Here is a 19,827-nt window from a genome sequence, read left to right as displayed (position 1 = left end):
AGAAACTCCAAAGGAGAATCAACTCTCATTTTAAGAGATGGCATGGTATTGCTGGGTTCTGGAAATGGCAGCAGTGATATTATGCAGCACATACCGGAGGGGGAAAAAAAAAAAGTTAAAATCTAAAGATAATTTGCAGAACAGTTTTCTATCTGAACAACCCTGCCTTTAAAAGTAAAACCTATATTACTTTTATTTCTATTTTATTTTATTATTTTTTTGGTAGTGTGTATTTCAGAAGTTGAAAAGCAGTAACAGCAACAAGGGTGAGTGGACACGTCCCCAGCAGGGCAGTGTCCCCAGCAGGATCAGGCCCACGGCAAGAGGAGTGAACGCGGCGCCTTGGAGTTTGTTCACAGCCTCGGAGCTTTCCTCACCAAAGTCCTAAAAGAGATCACGTCGAGTACTTTGCAGAACAGAGAAGAAAATGTTTAACAGAACTGTAGACCTATGCAAATGTATTAATCCGGGATGGACAGTAAGCTAAAACTAATAATTACGAGAGAGCGTTGTACCTCCATGACTCCTCATTAGAGCGCCTGTTGTGCCTTCCCTCTACCAGTCCCACAGAAAAAAGGGATATGTCTTAAGAGAGAAGTGAATCATAAGGCCAAACAACCTAATGCATAATCTTTAGGCTACTGTTTTAAGATCACAGATTGTCATCAAAGTCTGGAAATTATGCAAATAATACTTGCTACATTTAGAGGTCTGCACAAGTAAAGACTTCCCGACCTAAATAGTAATTGTGTCTCCAGAAAAGGCAGTTATTTTTTGTGTGATGCAAGGGTGCTACCTACAGGTCTGAGTGGATAATAACATTCAGGGAAGATAAGAAAAAAAAAAAAAAAAAAACACCTACTTTTATGAGAAAACAGCACAGCACTGGCATTCTCACTAAATTAAACCCATCTTCATTTCAGGCCAGGGAACATATGGAATTTTTTTACATCTTTACACCTGAAGATTTCAGTAAACCCAATTTAAGCCTAAGTCTTACAATGCTGCTAATATTTTTCTACCTAGATTTAAATCATTTTTACTATCACAAAAAATAGGCTTTTTTTAATTGACAAAAATTACATAAAACCTATGCCCTTCTAACACACGTTTCAGACACCTTTTCTGAAAAATAATTTTGGCCGTAACTATTCAAAGATTAGGATTCGGTGCTTGGTCTTGCAAATACATTAAGTTGCTGGACAAGACGTATTTGTACCATCTTAAATTTACTATTCTCCTATATCTCTTGTATAATCAATGCTCCGTTCAATACAGCACAACTGTCTTGAGAATTACTTACAATAGTCTAAATACAGCAGTATTTACAGTATTTTCAACATAACGAAGAGATGCTTGGAAAACTTCATTAACCTAAGTGCATGCTTTTTCTTCTGTGCATCATTTACACACGCATTTTCCTTTGCACGTGAAATAAAGCAAATACCTTATGCATATGTGTAAATTTACTCCTGGGACAGCATTTCTGATCTGAATTGAACTTAACGATACACATTTAATGGCACAGGCTCAGAGGACTGTTAAATGTACAGACCAGCGGCCCTGCGATGTGCCCAGTATTCTGCAGACACCGCTGCAGTATACATCTAATAGATAACCGTAACTGCAGCAGCAGCAGCGCTGTCTTGCATTCGTGATCGGCTGAGAATCAGGCAAGCCGTACAGTTCAAAAGTACATCCTGCTTTTAAAAAAAAATGTGACATCCTTCCTTTCTTTCTTTCTCTCCTTCCTTTTTTTTTTTTTTGAACGTTTTCCCAAGTTGTATAAAAACAGTAAGAAAAGATCATTAAATGCATGTTATATTACACAACACAGTAATAACTGAGAATATTTTCCTTTTAGATACAGAACGCAGAGCTTCTGTTAAAGACTATCATTTCATATCCATAGTGACAAAAGGACATCACCCTGTCACAAGTACAATTAGATACGTTTTAGTATCACTGCAATGCTATGAAAAAGGTTATTTGAAAATGATGCTTTTTTTTTTTTTTTGAGATGTTTTGTCCAAATCCATAATACTTTTCAGGGATTAAACATCAAGATATTTTCTATTTGTATCAAATAATTATCGTATTCAAAATTAATTATCTGATGAACTGGAAAACTGCTTTATTTTACAGTCCCAGTTGAACGGAGTGTCTAGATTAAAGTATGTGTCTGAAATAGTTAGGATACATTATTAAGTACTTCCAGCTTGGCTAGAAACTGCATTTAAAAAAATAAATAAATAAACATGATAGAGGGTTTGGTTAAAAAAATACAACAGTTTCAGAAAAAAAAAAAAACAATGTACTGATGTAAGCTATAGTATGAAATGAAAAGTATTCATCAACGATATGTAACTTGCTTTATTCTCAGGCAACTAAAATATATCTTAGGGGAAAAAATATTGATCCTACTAATATTGTTACTGATTTGAAGTTCAAAAAATTTTACAAAATATTCAATTATTGACGATTTTCGGATGAAAGTTCAAAGATAGTTGTACTGAAAACCATCAGATATTCTTTTCTCATTTCAATAAATTGGTAAAAACTTGTTTACATTATTTTAATAACATTATATATATATATTAGTAAGATTATATCACAATTAAATGAGCGCTATTCTACTTTAATTATGAGGATAATCCTGAATCATTTTTTTAATAGAAATGTCTCAGTATAATTAAACTGTTCACAGGACATTTTAATGAATGTTGAAGAGAGAACCACATAGTCTGTAATAGCATATTCATAACAAATTTGCTCTGAAATTAATATTTAATTCATTTAAAAATACTTTATGCCTCCTATATAGTTATCCACAAATTATTTTAAGTTGCCTTTCCCACTGACTGAACTTATTCATATTTTATTCAGTTCTCCCAATTTTTAATTGCATCAGAAAGCTCTGTGAGCACAGTTAGTGGTAATGTTCATGGGTTGCTAGAGAAAAATTAATAAAGGGAAAAGTTCCTACGAGTTGTCTCATTAGGCTAACTAAATTTTATATCATATGCTCAAATTTTTTTTATTAATTACTTGTCTGGGACAAACTATTGTATCAACATATAATATCATCTTGGTGCACCTTCTATTTTTTTACATGCAAAGATACATTTATTTTTCCTCACCAGATATTCTTAATCCACAACCAATATTAAATTCCTCCAAAAAAAAAGGAGATGACACATGACTGAAACACCCTTCCGCTCCCTCCTGACTCCATTTCATGGTGGAAAGAAAGCTATGGTCTGTTGGTTATTGTAAAAGAAATATTTCTGATAAGGAAAAATCAAAATGAATCAGTCACATACAAATAAATAATATCGTTCTTAATTTTGCTGTACACAGGTGCAATGCACATATTTCTAACTTCTAAAGCTTAAGGACTATTATATAAATTGTAACTGACTTTTAATGTAAAATAACTGGTAAAACATTTCTATCTGGCTCTGGTTCTTCATGTGTGTCTTAACACTAACTTCTTCTTCAACTTGCTGTAACATTATGTTGCACAAATTCTCCATCAGGAAAACTGCTGTCACTTTTTTCTTTGTACTTTTCCCTGAGACGTTTACAAAGTTCTTCAGAACACCAATCAAAACTTAAGAAATAAAATAAAAACATTTCCTTTATGAAAGCTCAATGACCTTTGACATCATTCACTATTTAGAAACCCATAAAAGAATAGATAACAAATATATGACTCACAAATTATCAATTATGAAAAATAATCTGGAGTAGAATGCTACACTAATGCAAAAAGATGGATTACTTGTCATAAACCAATAAAGCTTTTGTTTGCGAATCCAATATCTCATTTCTTTTCTTCGTGTTGGAAAACTTAAAATGATTTCTAAACTGCATTAACTTAAAAAAAAATGCATCTATCATAAAGGTGAACACTGAAAACGCCCCCAGAAATAATCTGTCATTTTTTAACCAATTTATATTTTCTTTTCAACTATCAGTCCTAAAAATCAAAAGTCAGCAGAGACTAGATCCATCACAGAGCAACTAGGTAGTCCTGCACTTTGGGGTTGCACACGAGTGTCTGTTTGAGCATCCGGACCTCAGAGTGGTCTCAAAGAAGTGCCATATTTGTCACTGCCAGGCAGACAACGGAATTTAATTAGTCCATAACTACTTAGAGAGCACAGGCAGCTGCTTTTTGAAGTACTCCACATGCATTAAAACTCTTCAGGGTCTGGGGCTTGCATTGCTCTGTAAAACTTAGGAATAAGGAATGTTTAGGTCTTTTTAATAGGAGAAATTAGAGAAAAGGGGGTGTCCACAGAAAATAAAATAAATACCAGCCCAGGAGTACGACAGTGCCGTGTCATCAGCTGTTGCGGGGTTACCTATGAAAAACCCTGACTGGTGATGCAGCAGACAATTCTTTACAACATTCTTTGACTGGCAAATGACAAGATTGCTCAAATCAGGAGCTAAAACAAGATGAGCTTTATCTCCATCCAGAAATCACAAACTCCCTGTGCAGCCTGCTCAGCCTTTTCCCTTCTCTGCAAATTGTGAGACCAGCACGTGTGGCACAATGTCAAGGAAAAAATGAAAATACCAGCAGGAATACAGCTGCTGTGATACGTTTATAGGAATAACTGACATGACTCTTAGTTCCAGTTTAATCTGTGACTGTCTTTTCACACGTAACTTTTGCTTTGCCTATGCCAGAATCTGCAGTTATCTCTGGCTGACTAACATCGGTTTGGTCAAGACACCTGATTTTAAACACTAGAATTCGTAACTATCTTGCACTGTGAGAATCAGTTGAATGATTTAATTAAAATAATTTAATTTAAATTAGGCATATTAGAGATTCTAAGCAAAGGAGCAGAAGGGCGAGTGCAGTGATCCAGAGGCAATGAAGCATACTAACCAGAGATTCCCAGGTTCAGATCCTGGGGTCAGATATTCACTGCCTGCTCTCAGCTTGGGTTGGGAGTGTGCCTGGAGGTGGCTTTTTCTGCATTTGGGAGCAGGGCTGAGTGTCGGGGGGGATTAACTACATTGTCACTCACTAATGACAGCTGCCAGCTGATTAGAAACCACATTAAGTTCTTAGCTTTAACTTTGCTAATCAGTAAGATCAAACTCCTACAACTGGATTTTTTTTTTTTTCTGTTAAAAAAAGAAAAGGGAAAAAAGGAGAGAGAGAAAGAATATGAAGAAAGCAGTTTGCACATTTGCCACCTAATCTGGACGTAAAGCAGTGAATAAGTGCACAACCGTGAAAGTGAACTCCGATGGAATAAAATACCCTGGCTGGCGTGGATCAGCTTTACCAGCACCGCTTGGAAGGGCTGTGTTCCTGCGTGTACAGGACAAAGGCTTTAAACAATTAATATTATCACTTCCAGTGTTGAACACTTGATTGTTCAACGGATGTTGACAAGCAAGAATCAGCCAATAAAAGTGAAATTTTATTTAAACACTTTGACATTATGTTTTCAAGAAAGTGGAACTTGAGAATAACAAGGCTCTTCTAAGTTTACTGAGAGAAAAGGAAAAATAACGGATCTTGCAAAAAAGAAGAGTTGAGTAGTCTATAATGTAATCATTCTGTTGGTCAAGGCAAAGTATGCATTTACTTTCAGGAACTTGTAATTTTCGCCGTATTCACCGTATAGACAGAAACCTCACTCTTCCAATTGTACTTTTAAAGTAAAGTCAAAACAGATGGCTAATGCTAAGATCATAATGAATTTTTTTTCCTTTATACCTATGACCGATAAGGCCGCTTTCGGAAATATAATGGTTACACGTTGCTTTCATGGCTTTAACAAACTCTTATTTCTGCCTCGCATTCTATACCGTGTAGATCCTATTTGCGCCCATTCAGTACTAAATTACAGATAAAGTTACAGCAAATTTGTTTTCTCAGAAAAGCAGTGAGGCCTAATATCCCGGGAGTAACAACAGCCTTGTCATTCATTCAGAAGCAGCACTGGAATAATTTTCCCCCAGAAACAAGCGATTCTTGCAGTGACAATGGGCCTGTTCTTAGAGCTCTGAATGGGACGGGCTCAGCTTGCGGGTGCTCAGGTAGGGCGGTGAGGGGGCACCTGACCCTGGCGGGCAGCGGCTGCTGTGGTAGGTAACTTCAGCGAGCTCTCCTGGGGGCTTCAGCTCTGAGCAAGCGAAGGAGGACGCTCAAGCGCACCGGTGATTTACGGATAATTTCGTACCAATGGAACTGAGATACCTAGTAAAAACCTGACGCAGCTGGGGAACAAAGCAAAAATGTCTTAAAAAGTTAGAAAACTAAACCCCATACAAAACAGTTCTTGGACGTGAAAGGAATACCTACATACTGACAGGCTGCCAGTGAGCTGAAGTTATCTTATGAATGCTTTAGCTAATAGACTGTGATGAATAAATAATTTTTGATATGTTTCACTGGAGTCGCACTGGCGAATTAATACAAAGCATTAAAAACACTCTTCAGATTGATTTCAAGTTGTAATGCTAGGAACGTAGTGACATTATGCAAAAACAGAGCTCAACAAGCTCAGAAGAGTTTTCATTAGTCACCTCTTCTTGAAAATAAATTCCTCCAAAATATTTCTCTGTTTATATTTCTGTGTTCACTTATTACAATATTATGCTACTGTTCCTAAAAGATGAAAATCAAGCACATTTAGGGAATAGGCTTTGAACGTTCTTAATATGGCCTTACACTGTTAATCATTATCTTGGGAAAATTATATTGTTTTATATACTAATACTATGACATTTTTATTAACTCATAATCCCTCTGCTAACAGTCATGCTTTTAGCAAGTAATAATTAAGATGGCAGCAAATATTAAAAATATCTAGTTTTAACTTCAGTCACGTTAAAGTAATACAGCATCTGCTAGAACTAGATATTCTTAGAAGAAAAACAGCAAAAAAAAATACTGTGTACCAATCAGAGTATAATTGTTCTTCCTTCATTAAAAAAAAAAAAGCTTAAATAATCATTAACAGTAGACTTTACAGTACTGACCACTCATCTTCAAAGGAATTCACTGCTTTTAATTATAAAAAATACATTTTGCCTGCAAATTGAAGAATTTGTCACTGTAAAATAGAGTTCCAAATGTGTGCACCTGTGCCTTCTGGTCTGCAATAAGGAAGAGATTTGCCCTCACCTTATAAAATGAAAGAAACACCAGAAAGGAACAGACCTCATGGGGGACAGAGAAAGAACAGAAACATTATACAGGCTGACTTTATTAAGATGAGAATAGTTCAGAAAGGAGTGTTTCAAACAAAGCTGACATCACACATTCATATACTCAAAGACTAAGAAGAAATATTAGTAAAGAGCAAAAACTCCTGCATTAGTACTGCCAGAGCTACTACTAAAGTAGAGATTTACCATCAGCTTAATGTGTTTATCCCTCAAGTTTTACTTAGAGGAGACACACTGAGGGTAGAGAATCAAAGATATGCATTTATATTGGCAGTGGTGCTGGGTTTTTTTAATCAGAACTTTCCCAAGCATACAGTGCCACTGCCTGTAACAATGAATGCAAAATACATATTCAGTATATCAAAACAGAATTAATTTCATTCCTTTTTGAGCACATCTCTTTGGTAGCTTTCTATTTTTTTTAATGGGGTTAGGAAGCGTCTGTCTGTGTTCATTAATGAGCAGTGTCTACTTACGGAGGCTAGTCAATTAGAATTGGAATACAGGCTCATCTAATCACAGCAACTATACGGCTGTGGAGAGAAAATCATGTCTTGTATTCAGTCAGTGCTGCACACTAATTGCCCAAGAAGTTCCAATTGCATAATACCAGTTTTAACACATAACTTTGCAGTGCTAACAATAGTTGTGAGAGCAGTGGTCAATGTCAAGACTAAATTATGCCTTTTTTTTTTTTTTCTTTTGCAGACTAGTGGATTCTTTCTTACACTACTTGTGTCCCTGGAAAGCAGTTTGTGTCTTTTAACTTCAGAGCTACAGTAGTAATTCTGCTGATGTTATTCATAGAAACTTACAAATTCAAGATCTGCCATGCGGTTGCAAGTCTATTGAGTATCACATGCAACCATTTCGCTTAGAGCTATTAATCCCTTTTCCTCTTCAGTAACAATTCTGATCACAAAGTTAGTTATCTCTAATGAGTAAGTGTTAATGCTTATTCTGGAATAAATAAAATCTACCAGTGAAACCAAAATAAATGATACTTTTGCTGTGCTTCCTTGTTTAGTGCAAAACTATAAGCAGATTTTGGGATATCAACACCTACTATTTTTCTTCTGAATGTTGAAAACTAAAAAAAAAAAAAAAAAGGAATTGTTTATATCAAACAAGTGTCTATTGAAGTTTATAGACTTTTTACTTCAAGGTCAACTGGAATTCTGCTTTCCTGCAGAAGCTAAATCACCTAAGTATGACACTTGGTAAAAACGTAGCGTTTTCCCCACAGTCTGAAAGAGCATTTCATGTATTTAAAAACTACCTGCACAATATTGTTTCTTGCAAAAATACCTAATTGAAAGGACCGAGGCAGTTTTGTTTACTCATTGCTGTGACCAGAAAAAGAAGTTAATGTGCAAAATAGGCCATTACTAACACCTAACCTTTACCAGTAACACAGCTAAGGCTACAGCAGGACTTTCCTCACAACTTTGTAACCATCAGTTCGACCTGTAATTAAGAAACCTAAATGCACATTCTGCCTAGGCTATGCTGCTCAGTGACGCCTTGTCACTGAGGAGTGCAGCTGTTGCCTTGGGCCAGCACCAGGGGAAGGGGAAGAAGAGGGGTCCAAAGAGGGCTTTCCAAAAAAAACCTGATTTAATGCTAGCTCTTTGGGTATGGAAAGCACCCCGCATGGAAACAATGTTTAACCTGACCAAACTGTAAAATAAGGGTTATGTTAACAAATGTGCGTGTGTCTGATTGAGGTGAAAAATGAAAAAAAAAAAATAAATCCACCACTTCAAAACTTCTTAAGTATTCTCCTGTTATACCGTGCTTCAATGGTTTACCCACGTGAAATTTCAAGATGGCCTACTCTGTACACACACGTTGTCCAAGAAAAGGGCAATGTCTGACACTACTGCTTTTGCCCACTCTGTTAGCAGTTCCCATAATTGTGCAAATCAGGAGTTTTCCCACTTTAGGAAAAGCTGCCCAGATGGTTTGTAGGACTTTCCTTGACGAATCTTACGGGAGCTCAAGGCACAATGAAGGGGAACAGCACGAGGACGTGTCCCATTTCCAGCCCCAGCGAGGCCAAGAGAGCTGATCAGCTGCCAGGGTCACCCCAAAACACCACACACCAGGCCTGAGGCAGGTGTGAGGCTTGGAAAGAATGGCTCCCACATGACTTCTTCCACTTCAATTTCTTACTGTCCTGAGGGAAACAGATTAACCACTCCTTCTCCATGCCAGGCCTGCTAGTTCTGGACATGAGGCGCCACGAGCAGCACTACCCGTCACCACCCTCCTGCCACCCCCTGCCCAGACGGAAGCAAACTTTCAACCTCTTCCCTCCCAAACCTACCGATTTTGGAGTGGGAACCACGCAATATCGCTCTTTTGCCAAAATGTAGGGTAAATCTGTGCGTGTCAGGTTGTCCCCATTTTAGGAACATGCTGCGAAACTTTGTGGGTAACTTCTGCGATGCTTACTTAAGGGTGTTTTTCTTTTCGGGCTCTATTTACAAACCAAGAAGACCAATTACTGTTAGTCATACAGCAGGTGCAGCACTAGTAGAAACAAATTATTTTTTATGCCTTTTTTTTTTTTTTGACTGATGGTCTGGATTTCAGTTTCTGGCATGGATTTCAGTTTTTGCAATCAAAATTAAAATTATAAAATTACATGTTAAACAATATAAGTAGGACAAACACTTTAATTGTGTATATTTGAAACGTTACAAGATTTGAAAGCATTACATGTTTTTACTCCAGTAAAATTGAGCATACTGAAAATTACTTTTTTTTTTTTTTTTAATTCTTCCATCCAGGCACAGATGCTTATATATCACCTATGATCTACATACTTACTAAGCAAGCAACTAATGTATAGAGATAAACACACAGAGGATGTTTTAAGGATCATTAGAAAGAAACTGGTAGCTTCACTTCTGGACAAGCTGTTTTCCTAACCCTCCTGCATGCAACCTTTGAAACACTGCTTCTGTATTTAGTTTTCCTCACTTGGGCTTTTCTCAATAGCATACAATATACCCAGTTATTGACATTTTACTACACTGAAACATTTCATAAAATGTTAAATTATATTATTTTAATTATTGAAAGGTCCTGTAAAGCCAATGCTGCCCATACTTCTTTCACTCCAAGGCAAACAACTATAACACTGCTGCTAAAATAAAAAGTTAAATCTCTTTATAATGTGATTTCAAATGTGTTGATTATCATAGAATCACAGAATGGTTTGGGTTGGAAGGGACCTTAAAACCAACTCCCCTGCCATGGGCAGGGACCCCTCCCCCCAGCCCAGGCTGCCCCCAGCCCCATCCAGCCTGGCCTTGGGCACTGCCAGGGATGGGGCAGCCACAGCTCCTCCGGGCAGCCTGGGCTGAGGGAAAAATTTCGTCCAAATATCTAATCTAATCTAATCTGGTTCTTACATGACTCATAACATAAAGATGACGAAAAAGTTGAGGTATGTCATAATTCACCCATGTACACTACTTAATGAAAGTTTAAATGGCCAAAATGTCTTGCAACGGCTGTGAAACAACAACTCTAGGAACATAATGCTAAGGTATACAACTACTTTGTCCTTTGAACACTGCTACTAAATAATTATCCAAATATAATATCCTTGCTATATGAACTTTTCTAAGAGCTAGATTTTGTTGCTCTTTATGTATTTATTTAACTTATTTATTTGTATGCAGGAGAGTGCTGAACACTCAGGATTAAAGTGCTGACAAGAATACATGACGATTGCTTGCTGCGCAACTCCTCTCTGGTCACATAGCCATGCTGGGTTAGCTGCAACCATCCTGCAACTCACTCTTTTAGTAACACCAAGCAGAGAGAGCCCCAGCAACATCAGACAGCCTGGGGACACCTACAAGCTGCTCTCAACAATAGAGACTCCAGAGCCATGCGTGGTTGTTAGCTCACTTATCTTCAGCAGGTAGAGGCAAAGGAGGCTGGGCATAACAAAATGACAGAATGAGGTTGGAAGGGACCTCTGGATCCATCTGCTCCACCGCCCTGCTCAAGCAGGGTCAGCAAGAGCGGGGTGCCCAGGACCATGTCCAGGTGGCTTTTTAAGATCTCCATGAAGACAACCACTCTGGGAAACTTGCTCCAGTGCTCCGTCACCCATGGTCACTCATTAATGCACGGTCAATTAGAAGCTGTATGTTATCCATTAATGCTAGAAAATGGTTGGTCTTCTTGTATTCCCACAGGGAATAAAATAAAAAGGCATTCAATTCTGTACATTCTCAACTGTCCTCAGAGGAAGGAGAGAACACTGGTAATATAAACCTTTCTTTGTCCTCCCTTCTCCCCACTGCCTGGGCAAACGGCAGTAAGAAAATTGTCCACATTTATTTCTGAGGTAGTTTGTCTGAAAAAAAACAATCTCTTTTCTCAGATATGATGCAGCACTTTCATATGTATAAAATATTAAAATAAAGTTAAAATTTCCTAATCCATCTATCAAAAATTGTACTAGGCTCTTTTTTTCTGACTTTGTCAGCATTTTGTCTACAGCACAGTACTAATATTGTATTGATATCCATACGTTTTTATTTAGCATTAATTTTAACAAAACTATACATTTAATTCTTCCCTACTTTTAATTTTGCATATTCAAAACCTGTCATAGTCTTTTGTGACAGCAACATCATTTCAGGGTATTGCTGTATGGAACTCACTCCAGACCCAAGACTGTAAATCATGTGATTTGGCTATCTATTCTTTTGCTCACATTGCTGCCTGAAGAGGAAATTTAGGCTCATCTTGTAAACTTTTTGGACACACTAAATATAGGATTTTAACTAATCATTTTTCTTAATTTCTGACAAATCATATTTCGGTGCATCAGACGTTTTTGTGTATCTGGTTTTATCAGCACTTTGAAAGCTTTAATAGGCAAATACTTTCAGTGCAAAACTGACCATTTTCTAAGTAGTGAGACAAGGAAAATAAGTGGGAAGAAACCTCTGGTAGATAAGGGAATGCCCAGCCGTGATAGCAATGCTCTTGTCTGTTGTTTCCAGTTTGAGAAACCATAAAGGCTCTTCACCTCAATTACTCACGCTAAATAAGGGAAGTATTTCCATACAGTACACAGGTGCTTTTGAGACTAAGTACTTCAAGATCCCAAAGAACTCACAGTGGAAGCTAGGTAAGTACCCAAAGCAGATATGCAGATTAAACAAACAGCTATGGGAGCAATTCACGTGCCCAAAGGTAGAGATAGTGCCACTTAAGTTGCTGTGGGGTGGGTATCCCAGTCACTCGGATGGCAATCACAGATGTGACACAGAGACATGCCCTCCTGGAACAGCAGCTGGACGGCACACAGGAAACACTAGGCTGCCTACAACGGCATCAAGTCACCACTCAGGCAATGAATCACAATGCTAAATTGATTTAGTAGCCATGTATTCACTCTACAAAGGAAGTAAAATGAAAGTTAATTTTTAAAACAATATAAAATACTAGAGGAATTTATTAAACATATGAATATTGCCCAATCCTTCCTTGTATCAGACTTGCAAGCACACTATGTGCCAAACACACTGCATCCCAGAAGTCATCACATTGTGGAATACGCATAGATTAATGACATGTTTCTTTCCTATCCCATTTTCCAAAAACTGACACGCACACTTTTGCTGCAGAAAGCTCGAATCCCACTGTATTTTTGCATCTGTCTCACACAGTTCTGCTGGTGTATAGAAAATCAGGAAAGAGGAAACACGATTTAGATTGCTTTTCTTTCTGTTTGCTGTAATTCTGGAAAAACAGAATGGCAGCAGTCTAGTATACCTTATTCTCTTTCCTTTTGGTAGGGACAGACCGGATGAAAAGCTGAAAAGCTCTTGTACACGTGTGTGCCCTGCACTGAAAAAGAATCTTGTACCTGGCCTTGCTGCTACCATGTCGCTTTACCTCTGCAAAGAGGTACCTCTCCTGAGAACTGGCAGTTTTGACACCAACAGGAGTTTTTGGAAAGGCTTTTTTAGGATGTAAGAGGTTTTGCAACTACCTTACCAGAACATCACCCGATTTCTAATTCTAGACAACAGGTGGCAAAGACAATCCAATGAACCACTTCATCGTGTTTAGTAAAAGGCAATTTGATGGTGTTTATATGTCAGATCCCCCCAAATGATATCAACTAGGGTAAAATCCGTGAATTCTTTAATATATCTCCTAAATTCTGATTATCCCAAAATAACAGTGTGAAAAAAAAGAAAAATATTTTATAATTAACGCAAATGCATTCCTGCCTCCTGATGGTACCATCTCAAGTTTCTCCAAAATATAATCTTTGTCCTTTAGCATTTAGTGAAAGCTGCTTCTGAAATGCATCGTAGTGAGAATTTCCCTTTATAAAAGGGAAAAGCTAAGCAAGTAGACAAAATTATTTTACTGTCTCATTTCCTGCCACTGACCAGTTCTTTTTTTTCTTCTATTTCCGTCACAGTTTCAGTTAATTAGCATGACACCACTGCAATTAAACGGTGTGTGTGCAAGAGAGCTAACACTTAATCAAAGGCTAGGGATATTATTATGTCATTTACACACATGAATTGTGTAACATTAGAAGACAAAGGGAAGGTGAGTTAGACCTGATAAATGACTTGGATGCAGGGTGCACCACTTTATCAATATTTCAAAGCCTAAAAGAGAAGAATATTTTCTGTGTGCACGCATGCACATGTATTGAAAGATTCAGAGGAATAAGAATGTAAGGGCATGTTCACAGAGAGCAGAGAGCATTAATTTGAGGACATACTGAAAAGTATGTGTGGGATCAGGTGAGGATACTCTGCTTCCAAATTAGAAAGGAAACAAGTTTATTTTATGAGTAACAGTTAAATGTTCAAGCAGGCAATTAAAGTGCTTTACTGAGGCCATTTTGGGATACCAAATACTTTGAAGATTATATATTCCCTCATATTTCATGTTCAATGTTCCTCTAAGTAAAATATGTGGTTCCTTTTAGTTACTCAGTTATGAATTGTACTTTAAAGGCAAGGGGACATTTTTGATAATGCACATCTTAAACTTTTCATTAAACTACCAAATTTAAATTCTACCTTTTTGTGCACTCTGACATTTTTGTCTGGCATTTTCATTAATTTTGCGACATACATAAATGTAGCTGAAATGTTAACTGATCAATACTTTGTCTCTCTCATGTAGCACTAGAGCGAAGCTCCCCAAGGACCACGCAGCAGTACAGAAATTAAATGTGTAAAATATCAAATGTTAATGTTAAACACAGCAGCACTTACTGTATAACGACTGAAAAGGCTAAAAGAATTCCAAATGGACAGATGGTAGCACAAATTATCTACAATCACATTTAAAGATTAAAGTTTGTCCCGTAAAATAATTCATTGACTCATGTTGAAGTGTGTCCTTTTACTGATAGCTCAGTTGTCCAATTATTTTTGTGCTCATTACAGTGAGAAATGACAGTACTGGGGAAAAAAAAAAAAAAAAGAGTACACTTTTTCCCCCTACATGGCACCCACTGACATCTGCAAGAACACAAATGTCTGGTCAAGAAACTGCCGGAAATTAGGCCCAATTTAGTAGACAATTCAGTGCCCACAGTAGATTAATCTGAAGAGGAAAAAGAACAAAACAAAACAACTTTTGCATACTCTAATACAGTTCTTCTGCCTGAAGTGAACTATATTAATTATGGAATAAAAGATATACAAAAATTAACTGCTCAACTAATCTAGAAATCAGCATGAAATCCAGCAAATCAGGTGAATTTACAGCAAAGGCTCTCTGCCCGTATTCTGTTCTTTTACACTGTATTTAGGTGCTTAAGAAGGGTAAGTGCAAAGAGGTGACATTCTTAATTATCTTGGAGACAAAACAGGTCTATGTCTGACAGAGTAAAAGCTCCTTTGCACTGAAACCTTAACTTTGTTGCTATGCATTTCCTTTATTTAACAGGACAGAAAGAAGGAGGAAAGAATATAAAACACAGTAGTTCAAATCGGAAGTCACATCACTGTGGCCAGATCAACCTATATTTCATGAGCTGTTTGCATATGTGGAAAAAACAAACAAATGAAAAAACAACTGCAAAACAACCCACAAAACAACACAGCTTAATATCATGTCACAATAAGATCATCACCAACAAATAAGATCATCACCAACATTTTAAAAAAATTACATCCGGATAGCAATTAGTCTTCTACTGTGAATGACTGAGGCACACAAAAGGGAAAAAAAAAAAAAAAGAAAAAGAAGACTAAACTTTAAGTCATTCACGCAAAATCCCTAGTGAAGGCAATGAGCTTATGAAGTACAACAGAAACAGGTAAAATAACTGCTTAACCTAGGAAATGCATAATCCAGAATGTTGAAAACTTAGCTTCTAAGTCTCTGTGCTTCTAAGTACAGTTTGTGAAGCACCAGTGGTTGAGCTGGCACTTTCAGATAGCTTTGAGAAAGGATGAATAAGGAACACCATGATAAAGCTCTCAGAAAGCATTTCCTTTTTAAAAATGTCTCAGATAATTTAAAAGTTTGAGACGTGTAAGTTCTGGAGTATAAATAACCAGCACTTTTAGTGTTTCCTGCTAACATTGTGACTCTCCAAGAAGAATGATTTTAAAAGAAACTGCAGTGAACACTTCAGTGTGCAAAGAGCATAAAGCAGACAACTGTAGCTTATTATAGAGTCACCATATTAATCAAGGCTTTCTGTCATTTTCCAAGAGCAGTCTGACTTTCCAGGACTTCTCTCTGATTATAACTAACCCATTATATTTGTGAAAACTGAGCTAGTCAACCAGAATTTCTTCTCATGTGGTCTTGTGTAGCAGGGGCCCCCCTGGAAAGCAAAGACATGGGGTAAGGTATGAGAAAAGGGTGCCTGTAAGTGTCACTCTAAGAATTTGGGGCAATATGAGGTCTGAAAAATCAACGCTCACATATTTAACTTATGTGAAATGGATGTAAGTCTCTGTTGCGATATCATCTGTCAATGTATGCCTTCAAATCCAACAAGAAGGAAGAAATGGTTAGTTTAAAAGTTTACTTCTAGTACATTATTTATTAGTCTGCCTACAGAGCTGGAAACCTACAGAATGGCCTATTTCTCATCTCCTTTCTGGGACTGACATTTCACTGTGACATTCTCTAACCTCTGGGAGACAACTTCACTATTATATAAATCGTATCTTCTCTTGAAGTGATGAAAATGATACATACAAGTACAGCTTTTTTATAAAACCTACTGAATTGCAGCATAACCTGTGTGCAAGCACAACTCAGTACTACATGTGAAAGTGAACCACTCACATGAAAGATACGAGATTTTTCAAGGACCCATAATACCTCTTGAAACTCCAGAAACCAGCTAAATCCAAGCTTTACAATCATGATAGAAGTTCATGGAGATACAGCTTAGCTAATAAAAAATGCGCTATGGATGTTTTGTCCAACAGAGGGATGATGTGATCTTTGGACTAAACAACATCAGCTTGAGAGGCACAGATAAAACTTCTGGATGCAGATCAGGAACATATTGATGAAGCCACAGTACTGACACTGACAATAATACATCCTCTACTACCACACAGCGAAATAAATACTAAAAGAAAACTAAATAATCAACAACAACAACACAAATAGCTTTTTATATACGTATAATCAGGAACAAAATTCTACTGCAACACTCTATAACTACAATAATAAAGTACACTCCCTACAGCCCACTCCACTCAAATTCTGTGCCTATGCATTTCCAGCTACTCTCTATCACATTGAATGTGTTCTATGATCAGAAACCACCATGATTTAATAGCAACACATCTTTTTGCATGGCCACAGCAGTGCACCAAGAGAAAGAAATAATTTAATTTGCCACAAAGAACAGCATGTCATTCCATTTCTCTTTTCTTCTACAGGTAGGTGTTCCAAATGCATTTTAAAAATGCTCTTGGACTGATGAATATTTACAAACTGGAGCAGTAATAGCAGCATAAGGATATGAGTTTTATGTAGGCAATGCATTTTCCAATGAAATTTTGTTCATCCTAAGCTAAATATACTCCAAAGTATCCTGTTTTGCTGCTCCAATGCCTAGTTTGATTTCTGCAAGTTCCAGAGACCCAAGCTGCAGGCACCTAAGCTCTAGCAGCATCACCACACTTTCACTATAATTATTCAAAGCAACATCAGAAACATTCTCTGTTCACATCTCTGATGAAGAAGTTCCTAAATGCAGTATTCCGGCCAATTTCATTAATCTGGATGTTCCAGAAAGCATAACCATGCATACATTTTAACTCCTCGTGCAACTCCCATATGCAAAAACCAAACAAACAGGAACTCTGGTCTCATTTGTAGCTTATACAGTTTTGAAAATTAAAATCAAAAGACATTCATCTGAGAAACACAATCTGTGATAAAGCTTGGAATTTTCCAAATTTAGTATGAGCACAAAGGTTAATATTAATGATGGTAATGTTTATGAAGACATATTAGTTTTATTTAAATTATTAAAACCAAATTTACTAAAAACTGAGCTATGATCAGAGCTTGATGTTTAAAAGGTTTGTTTGCACTAATGATTTTAAAGTTTTTTGTTTGGTTGGTTGGTTGGTTGTTTTTTTGTTTGTTTGTTTGTCTTTAATCTAGCCAAGGATATTAATTCTTAGTAATCAAGCGACTACTTGGGTCCAGAGTTTGTACTTCTACAGAAGTTACAGGTGTAGCATATCGGTATGTAGAAGACAAAATAACAATAATATTATGCCTGTGATATGCAAAAGCACCTATATTAAACAATAAAAGCAAATTATAAAAATATAAACATTATACAAGGGGAACAAGCAAAAATTAACAGAAGTAACGCGTGAGAAGCTCAATATGTATCATCCCATACTTTACCAACTGTACTGTGTCATATCACATACTTCCATTTGTACAATTATAAATATTTTTAAAAGATCATATTGTTTGTGTGACATTTTACAACTCTGTACTTTTAAAAAATGTGAATAAAAATGATTTGTGATATCCTCATAGTTTTAAATAAAACTTTAAATGAAAAGAATTCAGGAACGCCTACATGAAGATTGTATCATCTCTTGGTCTTTAACACAAAGGTGATTAACAGTAATATAAAGAAGATCATACCAAAAAAGCAGCAAGACTTCTTGGGGGTGAATCCCAGTCAAAGCAACTGTTAATGTAGTAGGCGGCATTTATGAGCACCATGACACAACGTTTCATGCGGATGAAATTTCTCAACAGCAGCTGGTAAAAAGGTGAAAGAATGAAAATATTTCAAAACCTCAAAAGCTTCAGAAGAGGTTTATGTTTATAATATTCTCATTGTTAATTTGGGTAAAGGTTGAGAAAAAATATCATGGTAAACTGTCTAGGTTAAGCTCTATCTCACAGAGAGAGAATAGTATTTTAAAATTAGAGACTTGGAAGACAGAGAATTTATCTAAATGTATCATTGTTATTTGCTGAATTTAGTTCTAAACTATATACAAATTGTTGTCTTCACTCGCACAACTTTGTGACAACTGGAGATCTATTTTTAAAAGCTACTTGAGAAATGTCACGAATTATTTTGTTATTAAGATATCAGAGTTTTATTAAACAGGCAAGGTTTTCCCCTTTCTTAATTACTTAGAAAATTCTGTCCTTTCTTAATAAGAAGATGCAGTAGGATGCTAACTTGACATGCAAAATCACTGCTGTAAGATCAAACATATTCTTTACATCCAATTTTCCTCCTTCGCAACAACTTCACATGATCACCATGTGTGGTTTAAGTATCTATCAAAGTAACTTTAACTGCATCTCTATCAAGATGAAATATTACAGGGCTAGGTTTAATTCAGAAGATTACCCTTAAATCCACTAAAATGGCAATACACCTGGCCAAAAGAAGAAAACAAACCAGTGAATCATTCCATTTCTGTATTGAATGGCATATAAAGTGCTAGGTAGGTAAGATGTGCTCTCTCCCAGAACATCTGGATAGTTTGAAATGCTACTGCATTAGTCATATGTAAAGATTCATTTTTATTTTATTTTTTTCTACATGTGGTATTGTGGTCGGATATTCCAGAAAAGCTAAAAGGAAAAACAAACCACCAAGTGGATATTTAAAGTTTACTCCTCTTGCCATCTGCAGAAAGCACAATGCCATTTTTGGTTATCAAAGAGGGGAGAAGAATGAATCTTGAATAAAAGGCCTTCTTGTTTCCTTGCTGGCATAACAGTGAAAAATGCAGGTTTAGTAAACTCTTTACTCCCAAGAGTAAAGAAATAAATATTCTTTTTAACGAAACACATCAAACAACGCATTCACAATTCATCCCGCAGATAAATTATACTCAAGCCAGAAGTTTTCTACAAAATAAAAATCAGTTTCAAGACTTTTGTCTTTTCACTGCAAACAAAAAATCCTGTTGCCACAATTCAGTCAAAAGCTCTGTTCTCCCCATATAAAATACATCATTCATGTAACATGAAAAACTGAAAAAAAGCAATTGAAATGCAGAAAAAAGTAAGATGTGTTTACTGTTAAAACTATCAGTGGCAAATAATCAGGAAAAAAAAAAGAAAGAAAAA

General features: G+C 36.5%; 1 protein-coding gene across 13 annotated transcripts in view; it reads right to left on the bottom strand.

Moving 5' to 3' along the window:
- MCTP1 (multiple C2 and transmembrane domain containing 1) overlaps window positions 1–19,827 on the bottom strand; it is a 272,517-nt gene that overhangs the window by 78,287 nt on the left and 174,403 nt on the right. For all 13 annotated transcript variants that reach the window (XM_066988625.1, XM_066988619.1, XM_066988626.1 and 10 more), the window contains one exon: window positions 18,373–18,492. In XM_066988625.1, the coding sequence (XP_066844726.1) occupies window positions 18,373–18,492 (120 nt within the window). The remainder of the gene's footprint in view (window positions 1–18,372; window positions 18,493–19,827) is intronic.

Source organism: Anser cygnoides, chromosome Z (assembly GCF_040182565.1).
Source record: "Anser cygnoides isolate HZ-2024a breed goose chromosome Z, Taihu_goose_T2T_genome, whole genome shotgun sequence".
NCBI classification, from domain to species: domain Eukaryota; kingdom Metazoa; phylum Chordata; class Aves; order Anseriformes; family Anatidae; genus Anser; species Anser cygnoides.
Note: the sequence above shows the minus strand (reverse complement) of the source record. Positions and strands in the feature narration are given on the sequence as shown.